Genomic DNA, 19,931 nt, shown 5'->3' with positions numbered 1-19,931 from the left:
GACGTGCCTGCTTTTTTCAGCTGGGTAATGCACTGTGATTTGCATCTGCTGAAGGAATCTATCTGAGGCCCTGAGGCTGAGCCATGTGGGACAACTAAGGTGGTTTTTTGTTCATGTAGCTGGTGCCCTATTGCTAAACACACAAGTGCACTAAATGCGTTATTCTGCAACCTATTCTCTTCACAAAGCTGCTCCTCTCTGAGAAAGAAAAATGTTCACGAGTTCAATGCAAAGTTCCTTTCCCCGGTTAACCATGATTTCTTGTTAAGTATGGTTTCCTTACATTGGCAAAATTCATTTTATCTTGCTGTGACTTAGGCTTTGTACAGACTTTCCCAATGGAGCAAATTATCGGTGGCTCATGGATAGGTTTTGGATTAAAGGGTCTTTTTCTCCCAATGGAGGAAGGGGGAAACCTCTTTTACTGAAAAGAGCCTTCATCTTAACGCCAGAGCCAAGCACCTTCTAGCACGAGTCTAGCTGCTACAATAGCATAACCTGTGAGTTCGATGCAGACAAGTATCAAAGGCAGTGTTGGCTATGAAAAATGAAATAAAACCTCCTCCCCCAGAGTGGGGTTCCCTCAGTCAGGGCACAGAATCCGCAGGGGAAGGAAGGGCTGGTGTTGGCGTGCGATGGAGCTCTGGGCTGGGGTGTGGGATGAGGTGTTCCCGAGGCGACAGATGAGGGATGTTGGCTGTGTGGGAAGGGAACTGCGGAATTCCTCCCCTTGGATCGTGAGGGGGATTCTGAAAGAGGCAGATTAGGATGCGGAGAGCGCGGCCCAGGCTGCCGAGGGCGAGGAGACAGCCAAGGACACCGGCCCGGGCGCGCTTCGGGGACGCCCGGCGTGGACTGCGTCCCCTCGCCTTCCCAGCCACCCTCAGGCCAGCCAGTTCTCTCGGGGCGGTTGGTCCAGAGAACCCACCCCGTACCCTTACACCCCGCCTGCAGACTGACGGAACCCGGGGACCACCCTAGCAGAGGAAGACCGCTCTTGCCCTTCGCAAGCCCCCGGCAGCAGTGGGCAGTAGGCGGCCGCGACGCGCGGCCTCGATCCGGGTTCCTGGGGGCGGCGCGCGGGAGGGGGCGGAGCCTGCGCGGCGGCGTGGGCGCGCGGGAGGGGGGGGAAGTCGCGGGAAGGGGGCGGAGCTGCGCCGCCCGCGCCGCGCTGGGCGCTCTTGGCCAATGAGCGGCGTCCACATGCCGCGGCGGCGGCGAGAGGGGAGGCAGCGGCCGATAAATGCTATTAGAGCAGCCGCCGCGGAGCCGTCCCCGACGCCACCTCCTTCTCCTCCGCCGCAGTTTCCTCCGCCGCTGTCGGGGTGCGGAGCTGAGGGGCCCGCGCGAGCGCGCCGCGCACCTCTCCGCAGGCTCGCCTCCCGCTCTCCATTCCGCCCCGAAGGGTCGGCCGGGCGCCCCCTCCTCCGGCCCGGGCGGTGCCGCGAGTCACTCGGCAAAGCGGGGAGGGGGCTCGGGGCCGCGGCCTGCACCCCCTGCGTGCGGCTGAGGGCCAAGGAGGCCCTCCCTTCTGACGAGGAGAGGGAACGTCGGGAGCCCCCCACTCGCCCGGCGAGGTCCGGGGCGGGTGCCGGAGAGGGCCGCCCGCGAGAGGGGCGGTTGTCTGGGGGAGGGGGCTCGGGGTGATTCAGCGCCCGGCGAGGCGGAAGCGGCCCGAGGAGGAGGAGGAGGGGAGAGGCAGTCCGCTCCTGGGCGCTCGGGGTGGCACGAGCCCGCGGCCCGAGTGCGAGGCGGAGGCGAGGAGGCCGCGGGGACTGGAGGCCAGGCGGGCCGGGCCCCCGCAGCCATGGAGAACGCGCACACAAAGACGGTGGAAGAGGTGCTGGGTCATTTCGGCGTCAACGAGAGCACGGGGCTGAGTCTGGAGCAGGTCAAGAAGCTCAAGGAGAGATGGGGCTCCAACGGTAGGTGCCCGGCACCTCGGCTGCCGGACCCGCGCGGAACGGCGCGGGCCCGAGAGCCGGAAAGATGGCTGACCGGGCTCCACCTCGTGGGTCTCGGCTCCGCGCCCGCCGACGGCTGCGGGCGGCCCGCGCTGGCCCCGCGGGAGAGCAGCTGTGGGCAGGGGCCGGGCCTCGCGTCGACCTCCAGGGTCTCGAGCCCTTGACCTTCCCCGCGCGCAGACTGCTCGGCAGCCTCTGGTCGCCAGCAGCTGGCTCTGGTGGAGGGAGGGAAGGACGAGCCTCTTGCAGACGGATTGAGCCCTGAGAGGCATTTTCTTGTCCCCTGCCGATTTTTGAGGCGTCGGTGTAGTTGAGAAGCCCTCTGATCGTTCTTGTGCTACCCAAAGTTACACATCTGGCAGAAGTGATGACCTAGCTGAAATGGCTCCTTATCTCAGGAGCTCTGAATGATTTTACGAGCCAGACCTAAGGCCATTGATGACAAGTTCTGCGTATTTTCCTGGGGTATCATTTTGGAGTGCTTTATTGGGGAGGGTGATTGCTGGGTCCGTTTTCCAGAGACGTTGATGCTTAAAATTTTAGCAATTCTTTTTAGAAAGAGCGCTAATTTGTTTTTTCTCCTCTCGTTACACGTTGCTTGGTGAATTTCTACATTCTACAGAGTTGCCGGCCGAAGAAGGTGAGTAATCTTAATGTGTTATTTGTGTGTGCGCCGCGCGTGTGCACTGATTTTAAGATGACAGTTATGACAAATATGTTTGTTTCTAACAGGAAAAACCTTGCTGGAACTTGTGATTGAGCAGTTTGAAGACTTACTAGTTAGAATATTGTTACTGGCAGCATGTATCTCTTTTGTGAGTATGAAAAAATTATTTTCTCTGCTCCCTGAAAACTGAAAATATTCCATTAGATAAACTACAAAACAAATTATGTCTGTTAGGTAAAATCATTTGTAGAATTAAACTGTGTTTCCATATTTAAAAACAAAATAACCTAGATATTCTTACTTCTAAACAAAACACTTGAAGCTAATCATATTTGGAAAATTGATGCCTGACATTTACTGTCTGGGGAGAAATTATTCCCAAACGCGTAGGGACTTTACAAAGTCTTAGGGTTTATCAGCTTTAAGTAACAAAAAGTTTTTCATTGACAGGCCTTTTTTTTTTTTTTCTTCAATTTGTTTATCATGTTGTAAGAGCATACTAAGATGATGTTGGACTCTTTGTAGGCTGTAAATAGAACTTAACAAAAGGAATATTCCAGTTGCTTTCCCTTCCTGGTAGTGGCAAGGTGACAGTTGTTCTTGACAGTGACAAGAATGATGACGGCAATGATGGCACCACTGTTGACCAAATTTGGTCACTGACCTTCAGGGTGCTGTATTTATCTAAATTGGACCCCCGTCTTGAGTGATTCCTAGGTTGAGATAACAAGGTTCAGTACAGTTCTAAATCTTAAAAGGAAAAAACTCAGCATAGTGTGTTTTTTCTCTTCTATGTGGCTTGCCTGAGTTCTGTATAGTTGCTAAGAAACTGATGAAATGCAAAGAACTACAGCAGAAAAAAGGTGATGGAAGTGGCAAGGATTTATCTAGGTTATTAAATTTTTTTCTGTTCAGTATTTTATATTGCATTTTTTGGGGGGGACCGTAGACTTGGTAGTTTTCCAAAAAATGGTCATGAGTAAGACACATGTTCCTAATCCTGACGGCATGAGATGACTTTTGTTCTTAAAAATACTTTATTTAAAAAAAAAAAAAATGTGCTGGGAAGTGAAAATTACCCAGTGCAATACTTTCAGGCTTTGCAAAACTGACACTGCTTCAAGGTTTCATTTTTGTATATTTATACGTGCACAAGTGCTAGGGATCTACCTCAGCATTTGTGACAACCATACCATGAAGTACTGACTTGAGAACTGAATAAAGCAGTTGGCGTTTTTTTTGTTCTTTTATTTAGTTCAAGTGAGGAAAGGATTAATTTTATACCCCCCCCCTTTTTTTTTAAGGTAGATAGTGGCAGTGAGAAGTGATCTTTGGAGTAATTGTGTACATAAATTCTGCCTTGAGACTTTAATATGTTAGCCAAATGATGTGTAGCCATTAATAATTCAGTCCCAAAGAATCTTTCCTGTGGTTTTCATTGAATAAAATTGAGAGTCCTAGCAAACCATTCAGTACTGAATTTTTATTACCGTGGGGTAAAATAAGTGAAATATTTGAGGGTAGTTTTAAGATTTGTGCTGGTCACATAATTTTTAAAGAACCTCAGCTTTGGCTGTTAAATCTGGTGTCCAGTAATATCATTGTGATCAAGTTAATAGCTGGCGCGCATAAGCCAAAGATAAAACACACTCTTACTGAACTGTTGTATGTATTTTAACTTGAAGCAGTGTTGGAAATAATGACGCTGTTGTGACAATGAACATTTGTTTTTCTTGTAGGGTCTCTTCAGTGGCCAATTTGAGTGACTTTTATGTTAGCATGTAGAATTGATGTGTTTTTTTAATTGTTGTTTGAAGTAATTAAGACTTTAGTTTGAGCATTTTCAAATGGATTTTAAAATACTAAAATTTTGTTTTAAGATAGGGCATTGTCTTTTAGAGCTACGCTTTGGAGTTGAAATTTGAGTTCCTTTTTTGATATAACTACTTGGAATTATTTTGTTTTATATTATGGATTGCTAAGTAGCAAAAGTGCTTAGGAATTAGTTTTATTATAGAATTCACCTAATTTGCTTTAGTTTATTTGATCAAGAAATTACTGTAGAAAGCCGGGTTTTGTTGATTGATTTTGTGTGTGTGTGTGTGTGTGTGTGTGTGAGAGAGAGAGAGATGGGGGGGTTGGGGTTGGGACTACTGCTATATTGTACTTGACTTTTTGTTCCTTGTTTTTTTTTTTTTTTTTTTTTTTTTTTTTTTTTTTTTAATAGCATTTAGGTAGCACTGTGTCATAGCTCTTTTTGTTTTAAATATCCTTATTTATTTATTTTTATGTGGGTGCTGAGTATCAAACCACTTGCTCTACCACTGAGCTACATCTTGCAAAAAAGAAGAGCACAAAAATCTTGTAGTCATTGATTTCTTGTTGGCTCACCAGGAAAAACATGGTAGAATATTTCAAGTTCTTTTATGAAAATGAGTAGTCAGATCTCAGTAGAAATTTCTCAATTTGGCATACATAATAAATCATTAGGTCCTGCTAGGTTAATTTATTTCAAATATCAAACTAAGTAGTAAACCGTTAACCATAGTTAATATTTTGCTGCAGCAGAAAGTAGGAAACGGCATTAAAGTGACCCATAGGGATAGTTGAACCTTTTTTTTTGTACCAGAGATTGAACTCAGGGGCATTCGACTACTGAGTTACATCCCCAGCCCTATTTTGTATTTTACTTAGAGACAGGGTCTCACTGAGTTGCTTAGTGCCTTGCAGTTGCTGAGGCTGGCTTTGAACTCTCGATATTCCTGCCTCAGCTTCCCGAGCTGCTGGGATTACAGGTATGGGCCATTATGCTCGGCAGTTGAAATAATTTTTAATATTCACCAAAATACTTTTCTTTAAATAAGGTCACTTTTGATTGGAAGAAGTTAACTCTACTTCTCCTTTTGGATATGAACATTAGAAATTTCTCAATTTGGCATTCAAAACTGTCATTTCATTTTGTGTTTCCGTCCTCTTGCATTACCGACTTTGCCCTAAATACAACACATCACATGGCTGTTGAACTGGAGTGCCTGCCCACCTCTTCCTCTCTTTTCACTGTTGAGTACCTGTTGTAGACATTGAAGATACAGCAGTGAACAAAATGGACAAAGTTTCTTACCTGGAGAGTAGTACTGCTGAGAAAGGAAAACATGGGGGCTCTGGATAAGGGAGAACCAGTTTTTAAATAGGGTGGTCAGCTAAGTTCTTTAAGAAGGTGACTTTGATTAAAAAAAAACCTGAGAAATTGCATATACGGGCCATATTGGTCTCACTCACATCTATCCAGATCATATAAAGTCACCTTTCTTTGGTGACAGTTTGCATAGATTTCTCTACCTTTAGCCCCCATTCCTATCCCAGCTATGTAGATTAACCTTAATAATGTGTGTGTTTTCCGGGTCACAGTTGCTCAGATGACTTTGTTCCTCTGGCATTTTCAAAATGTATGGGATCTGTTTGCTTTGGTTTTTCTCAATGATATATTCAGGAAGTATTTATATTATATAATTTATTTTTTTCCCTGTTCTGTTTCTTTAAATATGGTATGACATAGGCAATTTGCTGATTTTATTTTATTTAACCACTGCCTTCCCCACCCCCTCACCCCTGCTTGGGGCCCAAGCCCAAGCCTCATACATGCCTGCAAGTGGTCTGCCTCTGAGCCATATTCCCCAGCCCTGGAGCTTTTCTTAAAATACAGTTTGGAAGATGAAATTTTTTTAAAAAAATTGGGGCATATATTTATGGGGTGTGTGTGTGTGTGTGTGTGTGTGTGTGTGTGCGCGCGCACGCACACTAGAGATTGAACCCAGGGGCTTTTACCACTATTTTGTGTTCTGTTATTTTATTTTTTATTGTTTTGTGTTATTTTATGACAGGGTCCTGCTAAGTTTCTAAGGCTGGATCCAAATCTGCAATCTTCCTACCTCAGCCTTTCTGGTTGCTAAGGTTATAGGCTGCATCACTGTGCTGGCCAAGTATTCTAGGGAAAAAGAATTTATTCCTAAGTCTGAGAACATTGAAGAATGGTTTTTACATAGATTTGTATCTAGATTGGAAGAGAATGAGTTCTACTTCATGGATTTTTTTGGTTTGGGTTTTTTGTTTGTTTGTTTTGGTAGTTATAGATGGACAGCATGACCTATTTTATTTTTTTTTATGTGGTGCTGAGGATTGAACCCAGTGCCTAGGCAAGTGTTCTGCCATTGAGCTACAGCCCCAGCCCCTACTGTTTTTTGTTGTTTTAAGTCTGAAAGAATTTTTGTTTCCCACCCCAGAAAATTAGCACGCCATGTACTGGTAACCCTTTGTATCACTTTTATATGTTACTGTTACTGGGTGTTGAACCTAGGACCTTGAGTATGCTGGGCAGGTATGCTGTACTACTAAACTATATGCCCAACCCTCTTTTTGTTTTTTATCTTGAGACATGCACTTGCTGAGTTGCCCAGGCTGGTCTTGAACTTGTGATTTTCCTCCTCAGCCTCCTGAATAGCTAGGATTACATGTTTGTGCTACCACACCATCCATTTCCTCTTCATAAAAGTTGTTGATGTGTTGGGCTGGGGTTGTGGCTCAGCGGTAGAGCGCTCGCCTAGCACATGCGAGGCCCTGGGTTCGATCCTCAGCACCACATAAAAATAAATAAAAAGTGTTGTGTCCAAGTACAACTAAAAAAAAATTAAATATTTTAAAAAGTTGTTGTGAATTCTACATTTATTGAAAAAGCATTTAAATGTCCAGAAGCACAGTGTAAATTTGAGGATACAATGATCAAAATGATCGTTCTTTTAAAAAAAAAATTTTTTTTTTGTCAGTGGACACAATCTTTATTATTATTTTTTTAATGTGCTGAGGATTGAATCCAATGCCCCACGCATGCTAGGCAAGCACTCTACCTCTGAGCCACAACCCCAGCCCAAATATACCTTTTTTTGTTTGTGTGGTGCTGGGGATTGAACCCAGGGCCTTGTGCATGCAAGACAAGTACTCTACCAACTGGGCTATATCCCAGCCCCTCATTCTTTCTTTTTTGAGGGGATGGGATGCTAGACATCGAACTCAGGGACTCTTAGCTCTACCACTGAGCTGTACTGCCAGCCCCGCCTCTTACTTTTTTTTTTTAAGAGAATTTTTTAAATTTTTTTTTTTTTTTTAATTCTTGGCGGACACAATATCTTTGTTTGTATGTGGTGCTGAGCATCGAACCTGGGACGCACGTATGCCAGGCGAGCACGCTACCGCTTGAGCCACGTCCCCAGCCCCCACCTCTTACTTTTTTATGGTCTTGTTTAGAGCTTGGCCTATTATCCCAACTTTAAGATAACTGAATCACAACATCATGACTTGTCTCCCACAGTTGAACACACCTTAACTTGGATTAAAATTTGCTTTGTTCATTATACATCCTATTAGTTCCATTTTTCAGTGATGGTCATCAGTCCAAGGCCTTGAGCAGGCTAGGCAAGTGTTCTAACACTGAGAAATAAACCTTGTCTCACAGATTAGTCTTGTGGATAACTATTAAGATACCCTATCCTAACTTGTTATGGGTAATTGGGGATGGGTGTGGTGAGGCAAGACTGTAATCCCAGTCATGACTTGGGGGGTCTGAAGCAGGTTTGCAAGTTGGAGGCCAGCCATTGAGACCCTGTCTCAGTAAATAAGGGTTGGGGATGTAGCTCAGTTGTTGAATGCCCCTGGATTTGATTCCTAGTATCAAAAAAAGAAGTGTAGTTGAGTGTTCATTAGCAAGTGGTTATTTCAAATATAGTTGGCATATTTGAAACTTAAACTCTCTTGAAAATGTTAGAAGATAGGAATTAAGTGCAGAGTTCAGAGGAAAGAAGAAATGGTTTATGCCTAAAATTACACTACAGTAGCCTTTTCTTCTACTTTCTTTTGCAATTGTTTATGAAGTGTTATTTTTTTGCTCTTAGTGTTTGAGTTCATAATATTGCCAGGTTTGTACTAGTAAATATATATATTGAACATCAACTATGTACCAGAGGCTCTTCACAAGAAAAAGGAAATACAGATAATTTATATTCATCCAACCTGTTCTTTATTATCATTATCATTATTTATTTTTGTTGTTGTTGTTGTTGATAGACCTTTATTTACATGCAGTGTTGAGAATTGAACCCAGTGCCTCACTCATGCCAGGCAAATATGCTACCACGGAGTCCCAGCCCCAGCCCCCCAACATGTGCTTCAGATTTTTCTCTTATCAGTTGAAAAACCCATGAGACTATTATATTCCATTAATTAGGGTTCCTATATTCACCAAGGACCAAATTTCACAAGAATACACATTTTTTGAAAAGTGGAAGTTTGTTTTTATTGTCTTGTCACTACTTGCCTTCATCCTTTGCTCCAGCTGTTAAAAGGATGTTGCTTAAAGTTTGTCCCCCAGGCTTGACTGCCAAGAAGGAAATTCATACCCACTTTAACAAGGTGTGAAGCTTATCTTACAGTTGCTAATGCCTCACTGACCTTTTGGAAAGGCCCTAGTCACTCTTCATGTTGAGCAAGTTTTCTCCCTTAAGAGCTGATTAAATGTATTATTTCTCTCATGCTCTTTTGTGCAAATGTTTTGAGAGGCTAGTATCAGCAGCTGTGATCCAACAACTATCAAAATTCCTGACTTCCTAGAGAAGTTTTCATTCCAGCATGAGGCCTGGCCTTAACACTAGGAATGCCCTGTTGAAAGTGTGCTTGGCATTTATCATCCTCACTCTGGTTTTCTGCCTACTCTAGTTCACTGGCTGTCAGTAGAGATTGGCATGTGTCAGAACCTGGGTCCTGGTACTTGTTTTATTTTTTCCTGCACAGATTGATCTGTTAATTCACCATTCCTCTATTAGAAAATTCATATTTGGCCTTAGAGACAGGGTCTCACCTGAGTTGCTTAGGACCTCGCTGTTGCTCACTATCCTCCTTCTTCAGCCTCCCCTGGAGCCACTGGGATTACAGATGCGCACCACTAAGCCCAGTTAAAAAGTGGGCTTTCGTTGTTTACTGGATTTTTATTTTATTTTGAGACGTGGTCTTGCTGAGTTACCAAGGGCCTCATTAAGTTGCTGAGGTTGGTGGAACTTGTGATCCTCTTGCTTTAGCCTCCTGAGTTGCTGAGATAACAGGTGTGCACTGCTGCACCTGGCCTAAATAGATCTTTTAAAGACTTTCTTTAAAATATGCATATTTTAAGGTTTTTTCCCGTTTTTAAAAGTGTCACCAGGCTTTGTGGCACAAGCCTGTAATCCCCGTGGCTTGGGAGGCTAAGGCAGGAGGATCAAGAGTTCAAAGCCAGTCTCAGCACTAAGCAACTCAGTGAGACTCTGTCTCTAATAAGATACAAAATAGGGCTGGGGACGTGGTTCAGTGGTCGAGTGCCCCTGAGTTCAATCCCTGGTACAAAAAAAAAAAAGCGTGTCAGGAATCCAGCTAAAGGTTTTGTGCTTCCTAGGAAAACCATATGTTGCTGAGCTGCATCCCCAGCCCTTTTTATTTTTTATTTTGAGACAGAATCTCACTAAAGCTCCCCAGACTGGCTGGGAGCTTGGGATCCTCCTGGTCAGCTGCCTTGGTAGCTGGGATTATGGGCATGTACTATTATGCCCTGCTTATTAAGCAATATTATTGTTACTTTTTAAAAGCCAGCTTTCCAGATTGGATCATTAAGACTAGCAGGTTTTTCACAGAAATTCATTTGGCATCTCAGGACCTGATCCTAGTGAAATATTTACCCATTTTTATCACTCTTTACCATGTTCTTTATTACTAAGGTTCATTGTGTTGGATTTTTTTTTTTAATCACTTTCATAGTAGCTTGATTATGATACAAGGTGGCTATTAACTTGTAGTTCTTAACAAGGTTTGGTTGCATGAACTAAAAGTTTAATCTTCTATTCCTTCTTGGGGCAGTGTTCTGTGTCCAGTTACAACTTTCTGGAATTTTGTCATCTCTGAAGTGTTATGTTATATTAAAAAATCATATGGATAATCTTCGAAATACATTCCCACAGAACAACTTTGTAGTAATTCTGAAGTGAATACCACTGAAAATAAGTGGAATTAGCAGTTTATATACTCTAAATTTGAGTCAGTAGCAAAATTGTTTTTACTGTGAATTTACATTACATCTGATGTTATTTGATATAAGTAATAGTCAATTAACTGTTAAAGGTATGGTTAAGAAGTTGTATAGTTTCAGGGTTGGGTACTGGGGATTGAACCCAGGGGTGCTTATCCACTGAGCCACTTTAACCCTTTTTATGTTTTGTTTTGAGACAGGGTCTTGCTAAGTTTTGCTGAGACTGGCTTTGAACTTATGATCCTTCTGCCTCAGCTTTCTGAGCCACTGGGATTACAGGCGTGCACTACCACGCCTACCTAAGAAACTTTGATCCCCAAAATTGCTATTAACAAAATTTAAGCTGATTGTTTTTATCATTACATCTTGTGGCGATTTTGTAGGAAAAGAGGGTTAGTCTATCATTCTTTTAGTTATAGCTACTTTTGTTGTAAAAGGGGCACTAAGCCTAAAAACACATTAACAGTTCTAACATAAGCCATTTATCTTCTAGGTTTTGGCTTGGTTTGAAGAAGGAGAAGAAACAATTACAGCCTTTGTAGAACCTTTCGTGATTCTACTTATATTAGTAGCCAATGCAATTGTGGGTGTATGGCAGGTAAGCAAAAACTACTGCAGTGCTAAATTTTAGCAATTTATGTAAGTTATTTCAAACTGCACAAATCTTTTATCTTTTTCCTAATATATTGAGTAAAAAATGTCTGTGGAAAGTTTATATGATTTTTATTTAATGATAGATTTTAGACCTGTCATGGATGTCTGTTTTGCTATTAAAATTGCTCAACCTTCTTGGTAATAAGGAATTAAGAACATGGATGAGAAGCCAGGTGTGGTGGCACATGCCTGTTGTCCCCAGCACTTGGGAGACTAAGCCCAGAGGATTACTTGAGACCAGCCTGAACAATATAGCAAGACCATGTCTCAAAAGAAGGAAAATGGATGAGAGGAGTTACTTAAGGAAACCAGGAAATATGAGGACCAAAATCTGTCTTTATTTTTCCTGTTGTTTCCTATGATAAACTTTATAAACTCAACATCATCTTTGTTCTCCTTGGATTTTTAGGCGATTTTAGCTATAAAAATTATTTGAACCCTAAATTGTTTTAGGTATTGGGCTTTGGGGCTTTCGATGGTGTAGTCAACCTCTTTGAGGATTAAAATAGAGTATGCCTGTCACTTTTAAAGTGAAAGCATCTTATAAATGTAGTCCTGTCGGAATTATAAACTTAATTTTTATTAATAAATATATGATGGTCTCATGGAAGCATAGCTTATTTTTTAAGAAATTGTGTTGGGCATTGAATCCAGAGCCTTACACAGGCCACTGGAGCAAGCACTCTACCACTGAGCTACATCTCCAGCACCTAAAAGAAAATTTTGTGTATGTTTCTTTTTTCTTTATTTTACTTATTTGTTTACAGTGGTATTAAGGATTTAACCCAAGGCCTCATGCATGCTAAGCTGTGAGCTACACCAGATCATCTCATTTTTATTATTAAGTGATTTATACCATTTATTATGATAGTTACTTCATGCACATTTCCATTTATTTCATCCTTAAAATTATATTCCTAGGCAGATCATATTCCCATTTGACAGAAGGGACACTGAGGTTCCCATACACATATTTATAGAAATTCTTGGATGTGATCTGAATTGCAAAATGAAATTTTTTTATGAAAGTTTCATAAGACACTTAGTTTGTCTTTATTTTAAAACAAGAGTAATGTTCTTTAGTTTTCTCATGTTTCCATAGTATCTTAGGTGGTGTGAGCAATACTAAAAGTTTCTTGCCTTCTGGAAATAAACTATTATGTTAGGTAGTATTGAGGAACCTGTCATTTCTGACCAGTGTCATCAAAGAAGGTGGTGATGACAAGCAGTTAGGAACTGTTACGGAGTTTTGCAGATGGAGGCTGGGGATATGATTTCAGCAAAGGAGGAGAATGAGAATGGTACCAGATTTGTTTGAAGAATGACAGGCCTATTTGGATTTGAGTAGGAGATGTAAATGGAGCGAGATGGAGATTATAAACTTTGTAGAACTGGGGGAAACCTTAGAAGTACTGTAAGTTATCCTTTTGGTAGTTGTGTTTGTATTTCTCTAAGTCTACTATTTTCTGGGGTAACTGGTTTAAATCTGTCATTGTTTCCCTTTCAGATGCTCTACACTCTAAATATTCCTTTTAATAGTTTGAATTGAGTGGGGGAAGGAGATGTTATTTAGGTGATTTTAATTGTCATCTTTGTCTTCTGGGTTTGAGAGTTGTAGTTTATCTAATTTCGATGGACTTTTGAAGTTTTAGTAGGAGCAAAATATAGTGCTTGTGGAACATTTCCTTAACCTTGACTAATCCAGTTTAATTCTCCCTAACAAGATCTTGAGAAGGTGAAACTGTATGATTCATAACTTTAGGGGGTTGAAAACAGTGGTACACACCTGTAACACTAGCTACTTGGGAAGCTGAAGCAGGAAGATTGCCAGTTTGAGGCCAGCCTCAGCAGTTTAGCAAGACTTTGTCCCCAAATAGAAAGGGGTGTTGGGAGGCTGAGACAGGAGGATTGTGAGTTCAAAGCCAGCCTGAGCAACAGCAAGGTGCTAAGCAACTCAGTGAGACCCTGTCTCTAAATAAAATACAAAATAGGGCTGGGGATGTGGCTCAGTAGTCAGTGCCCCTGCATTCATTCTCTGGTACCACCCTGCCCCCCCCCCCAAAAAAAAAAAAAAAAGAAAGAAAGGAAAAGGGCTGGGGATACGCTGGGTGGTAGAGTTCCCCTGGTTTTAATCCCTAGTACAGGCGTGGGGGGACTTTGTTTCAAAATTGACTAACTGAATAGCGACAATATTCCAAATTTATTCTTCCTCCAATATTAGAAACATTAGAATTTAAATTATAGTAGTTACATTGATTATGGTTAAATACTTCTAATATTTAGCAGTGTGATGATGAAATTCTAGCAGTTCATTGGTCTTTAATTTCTTAGGGTTTGTGACATAACTTGATTTTTAAAAATTCATCACTGCATTTATAAGGTGCCAAAACTTTTATCTAAGCATTTTACATAAAACTTAATTCTCACAACACTTCCTTGAGGTAGTTGTTTTACAGGTAGTAAAACCTGTGTGTTGTAAAATTTATTCACAATCACATAGCTGTTGAGTGAAACAGCCTGGATTAAACCTAGGCAACCTGACTTTAGACTGTTCTGCCATATAGCTTTTCATGTGACACAGGGTTGATATAAATGGTATGGGTACATGTGGCTGGAGTTGAAGGCTGTGTGCTTAGGAACAGCAGGTTTTGTAACCTCTTTTCCTCATTATAGTTTGTTCCCTTACCCTTCTTGGGGTGTTTATCTTTTCATTTTTAATCCAAAATCATAAGTGCCATTGTAAAACAATTGGCATCATAAAATATGAATTTTTTAATACAAACTTCGTTAGTTTATTATTTAATTATTAAGATTTAGATTAAAATTTTAATTCCTGGCCTAGAAATAATACTTGCAGTGGCAGGCAAGTGTTTACTACACTTATCTTTTGTTTTCTTTTATTTAGGAAAGAAATGCTGAGAACGCAATTGAAGCCCTTAAGGAATATGAGCCTGAAATGGGCAAAGTATATCGACAGGACAGAAAGAGTGTGCAGAGGATTAAAGCTAAAGACATAGTTCCTGGTGATATCGTAGAAATTGCTGGTGAGTCAAGTTTGTCGTTTTTTTTTTTTTTTTCCCCTCTAGGTTGTATATCTGAATGTGGTCTTTTTCTAAAGGCTATTAATTATTCTCGGGGCTAGGGCTATAGCTCATTGGCAAAGTGCTTGCCTAGCATGCATGAGGCACTGGGTTTGATCTTCAGCACCACATAAAAATTAACAAAATAAACAGCTTCTGTCCATCTACAACTACAAAGAAATAAAATAAAATAATTGTTTCACGTATCAGGTATCAGTTATATTACATTTTAGTGCCATCAAAACATTCTGTTCTTTTTTCTTCTTTTTCTTTTTTTTAATATTTTTTTTTTAGTTTTAGGTGGACACAATATCTTTATTTTTATTTACTTATTTATTTCTATTTACTTATTTATTTTTAATATTTATTTTTTAGTTTTCGGCAGACACAACATCTTTGTTTATATGTGGTGCTGAGGATTGAACCCGGGCCGCACGCATGCCAGGCGAGCGCGCTACCACTTGAGCCACATCACCAGCCCTCCTTCTTTTTCTTTACTGGGGGTTAAAACCAGGGACTCTACCACTGGGCTACTCGTCCTTTTTTATTATTTTGAAATGGGGTCTTGTTAAATTGCTGAGGCTGAACTTGAACTTATGATCCTCCTGCCCTCAGCTTCCTAAGTCACTGGGATTACAGGCCTGACCCCAGAAATATTCTGTTTTCTATAAGATTATTTCAAATAATCTTATTATTGTTTAACTACTTCCTTTCATACTGTTGGTGAGGCTTTTTTTTTTTTTTTTTTCCATCTTTTTTTTTTCTTTTTTTTTTTCATCTTTTGAGATGGGATCTTGATATGTTGCCATGGCTGGTCTCAAATTCCTGGTTTCAAGTGATATCCCTTTCTTTAGCCTCCTGGGTGGTTAGGACTATAGGCATGGCCATCATGCCCAGCAGAAGTGTTTTGTTTTTAAATATGTTTTACTAGTTTAGATACATCCTAGTTGCTAAAGAAGTAACACTTAAATGTTGATTTGACAGTTATAGTGAGCAGTTCATTGGGATACTATATAAGGACCTCATGGTTTATTTCTGTTTTTGATTCTTGGCACAAACATTAAGTCATACTTTTTTTAACTATCAAATTGAGTTAAGGGCAATGTCATTTACCCTGAAAGCCATGCTCGGAAACACTTTTATATCATTCTGAGCCAGTGGTCTTGGCCTGGATTGTAGGGATTCGCTTCAGAGTATACCACAATGTACTGACTGTCCCACAACCTCAGAGGGGTCTAGTTCTCAACGCTCCAGATCAATACCATTTATTCAAATATCTCTGAATCAGGTTGTCCCTAGAATCAACTCGTTTAGGTTCTTTTGTCTTAAAAACATTTTATGTTTGCAATTATGTCAAAATAAAAAGTTTTAAGATGGAGAATTAACATATAGCCTTCCCTTAGGTTCTTCTAAGTTTAATATTCTATTATAGGTGCTTTTTCAGTGTGTATGTACATAGGCTTTCTGTTCGAGAATGTATTACAGATCTGATGCCCCTTTACTCCTAACTACTTCAGTGTTTATTTTATAAAATGTACGTTCCCTTATCAACCTCAATGCAATTATGGAAATTGACACAATACTATCTATTATCTATAGGCCTTATTGAAAATTACTAGTTGTTACTTGCTTTAAAAAAACTTTTTTTCTTTAGTTGTAAATGAACACAATGACTTCAATTATTTTTATGTGGTGCTGAGGATTGAACCCAGTGCCTCACACATGCTAGGTGAGCACTTTTATCACTGAACCCACAACCCCAGTCCCAGTTGTTACTTTTTTAAAAGAAAAAAAAAAATTGTGAGGTGGGGAATTAATTGGTCAGAATGGTAGCAGGGTTCAGTAGCACACACGTATAATCCCAGCTGCTCAGGAGCCTGAGGCAGGAGGATTGCAAATTTGAGGCCAGCCTGGGCAAGTTAACAAGACCCTGTGTTAAAAAATAGAAACCCCTAGGGACGTAGCTCAGTGATAAAAGTGCTTGCCTAATGTTCCTGAGGCCTTGGGTTCAATCTTCAGTACCACTAGGTGAGGGGGGGGGGGGCAGGAAAAGAAGCAAGAAAATAGGTCAAAATGAGGAATGTTAGACATAGAGAAGCTATTTTAGTAATCGAGGTAAGAAATAATGAGGGCAAGACATAACTAGGGCAGCAGCCTTAAGAATAATGTAAGTTGTTAGGAGTTTATGAATGTGGTTCTTAAACAGGCATGTACATGGGAGTCATTTGAGGCTACTCTTTACCAGGTCTCAACCCAAAATATTAACGAAATGTCCCTTTAGTGTGGAATTGTAGTCGTGTATTTTGAAAGTGAGCCTCTGATTTAAATGCAAAGGAACAGGTTTGTATCACTAAGTGGATATAGAATCAAAGGTGTTGGTAGGATTTCTAGTTTAGATGATTGGATCAGAGTAACTGAGGGAGACTGACAGGAAAATAATTGTCATTCCATAAACATATGGTAGGTTGGGTTGCAGATGGCCTTGCCTATATATGTATATACAATTGTTTGGCTTCAGTTGCCATTTCTCCAGCTTCATCTGGGATACATTCTCAGCCTGTCAAATTGAGAATATTTTAATGTATTTGGTCTACTATTTCAGTGTATTTGGGTCTCCATTAAGACTATAGCCAGCTTCTTTTCTGCCTTGATGATTTTGGTTTTTTATTTGACACTGAGACCATTGGCTCTACTGACCTCAGAGCACATCCAAGTCCATGAACTCTGTCTCCTTGGTTATCACACCAATCTGGCTGTTGTCTCAAACTGTAACTATCCTAGGGAGACTCTCGCTTCCCTTGTTGACTTCTTCCATTCCATCTTCCACCCAACAGTCAGTGGTTTCTTAAAGGGATGTCATCTGTCCATCAACCCTTAGATGGCTTCCCTATTGCTCTTTTTTTTTTTTTAAATATTTACTTTTTAGTTTTTGGCGGACACAACATCTTTGTTTGTATGTGGTGCTGGGGATCGAACCCGGGCCGCACGCATGCCAGGCGAGCGCGCTACCGCTTGAGCCACATCCCCAGCCCTTCCCTATTGCTCTTGAAATATAAAATTCTTTTTTGACTTAATAGAACTTGCATGTCCCTGCTTCTGTGAATTCATCTTATGCAATTTGTTTATGCTCCAGGCATATAGGCTTTTTCAGTACCACCAGATTTTCCTTTTTTGGAAAGTTTGATAAATCCTACAGACTTTATTCACTTGCCCAATGCATTGATCACATAGTGGAGAAGCTTTGGTTATAACCCTGATCTTTCTGCATACTGTATATTTACATTTTTTTGTATTATATATATTGCATTTGACAGTTTAGGAACGACAGATAATGGTTGTTCCATAGTGTGTGATCTGAGATTTCTAGTCTTCTAGAATCTCTCTTTAATTTATTTAATTCCCCTCTCTCCTGCCCCCATTAATGGGAATTGAACCTACATCCACTCACTGCTGAGTTACACACCTCCAGCCCTCTTTAATTTTTAAGACAGAGTCTCGTTAAGTTGCTGAAACTGATCTAGAACTTGTGATCCTCCTGTCTTAGCCTCTAGAGTCACTGGGATTATAGGTGTGCACCACTGCACCAGGCTGTTTTATCTGTTTTTAATGGTACAGTTCTGTGCCATTAAGTATGTTCATACTGTCATAACGCTATCGCCACCATCCATCTCCATTACTTTTTCATCATCCCTCAACCTAAAAACCATATATCCATTAAAAACTCGTTTCCCATTCTCTTCTCCCTTGGCTCCTGACAATTATTTCGTGTCTTTTTAATATTAAAAACAAATTAAACTCAAAAAACCAAGTTGAATATTCAAAAAAGATGAGTTTTAAATTCTTTGTTCTTCATCTCAGGTGAATATAATATCTGCTACAGGCAATACATACATTAAAATTCATTTCCCTTTCACCAGTTTCTGAATCCTTAATGGGAAGTGTCACCTTGACAGTTGACAACTTTTTGTTGGGTATGTCATATGTTCTCTAAAATCAGAAGTAGAGGGTAGGTTCAGTTAATGGGAACATGCTTATTTTATTTCGCAGCTTACTGTGCAGAATAGATTATTGCCATCTGTGTATGTGGTCAGTAATAGGTGAATTTAAATGTATGGATACTATAATAACTTTGCAAATGATTTTTAACCTTCAACCACTGCAAATAAATAACTATTCACCTTCTGTAGTTGAAAAATGAGTCTTTGTGGCTTATTTCCTCTGCCTTCAACTACTTATTAGATGATATATAGTGTACTTGGTAAATCTATACATAGCGTAGGTATCAATCATTTCAATTATACCCAGGTCACCATTTTTTTAAATAGCTTTACTGAGACAATAGCATGTCATTAGTTTACTCTTAAAGTACACAGTTAATTCCGAGTGCTGTGGCACATGCCTATAATCCCAGCAGCTCAGGATGTTGAGGCAAGAAGATCTCAAGTTCAAAGCCAGCCTCAGCAGGTACTAAGCGACTCAGGGAGACTGTGTCTCTAAATAAAATACAAAAAAAATAAAGCTGGGAATGTGGCTCAGTGCCCCTGAGTTCCATCCCTGGTACCCACCCCACCCCCTGTCAAAAAAAAAAATATATATATATATATATATACAGTTAAGTGTGGTCACAGAGTCTGTAATCATCACTGTCTAATTGTGGAACATTTTCATCCTCTAGCTATTATGTATTATTTTTCTTTGTATTTAAACTAATAATTCAGTTCTTGGAAAGTGTAGAAGTGAATTTCATTCGGATTTTTTTTTTTTTCTTCTTAAAGTTTTATTGTCACCAGGTATGGTGGCACACACCTGTAATTGTAGCTGCTTGGAAGGCTAAGGCATAGTTTAAAATTTGAGGCCAGCATGGGCAACTTACCAGGACCCTGTCCCCCAAAAGAGGGAAAAGTCTTACTGTCTACCTAAACTGAAAGAATAAATGGCATAAATTGAGCTTTTATAATTTAAAATATATAATAGTTTTATGCTTTTATTTAAACTATAAATTGGACATGAAAAGGTAATTATATATTGGAACAATGGAAAATATTGTAAAATATTTGGAACTTGAAAATGTACTGACTTGTGTTCCTGATGCTTTCAGACAGGAACAGACCTTTTTGTAGTCATTTAGAATGTTAAGGTTCATCTCCTGTCTCTAAGTGATAAAGTTCTTTTTGCCATCTGTTGGAAGATATCTGAAAGGATGATTCAGTTGAGTTTTTGGAAGGTTAGGCTGGATTGGTTTTTGGGGGGAGATGTGGAAAGCATTAAGGAAATTAAATTTAGATGTTGCTATTACTAGTTAATAACCTTTCCAAGGAGAAGTTGTCTTAAGTATGAATTACAACTAGGGTTCACATAAGCATTTGTATCTAGAACACAGGATCCAAATAACATTGATTTGGCAAATAAATATTTGGGGATAATGACTCATGTATTCATCTTCTAAAGCCACAGTAGTTTTACATTAT

At 40.4% G+C, this 19,931-nt stretch overlaps 1 protein-coding gene across 2 annotated transcripts in view; it reads left to right on the top strand.

Moving 5' to 3' along the window:
- The first annotated feature begins 1,244 nt into the window (after nt 1-1,244).
- Atp2a2 (ATPase sarcoplasmic/endoplasmic reticulum Ca2+ transporting 2) overlaps nt 1,245-19,931 on the top strand; it is a 55,790-nt gene continuing 37,103 nt past the window's right edge. For both annotated transcript variants that reach the window (XM_076850713.2, XM_076850619.2), the window contains exons 1-5: nt 1,245-1,925; nt 2,587-2,604; nt 2,697-2,779; nt 11,223-11,327; nt 14,289-14,427. In XM_076850713.2, coding sequence (XP_076706828.1) covers nt 1,808-1,925; nt 2,587-2,604; nt 2,697-2,779; nt 11,223-11,327; nt 14,289-14,427 — 463 coding nt within the window. In that variant the 5' untranslated portion in view covers nt 1,245-1,807. The remainder of the gene's footprint in view (nt 1,926-2,586; nt 2,605-2,696; nt 2,780-11,222; nt 11,328-14,288; nt 14,428-19,931) is intronic.

The sequence above is a fragment of the Callospermophilus lateralis genome, chromosome 1 (genome assembly GCF_048772815.1).
Source record: "Callospermophilus lateralis isolate mCalLat2 chromosome 1, mCalLat2.hap1, whole genome shotgun sequence".
Taxonomy (NCBI): Eukaryota; Metazoa; Chordata; class Mammalia; order Rodentia; family Sciuridae; genus Callospermophilus; species Callospermophilus lateralis.
The sequence above is the reverse complement of the archived record's forward strand: the minus strand, read 5'-3'. Positions and strand labels throughout refer to the sequence as shown.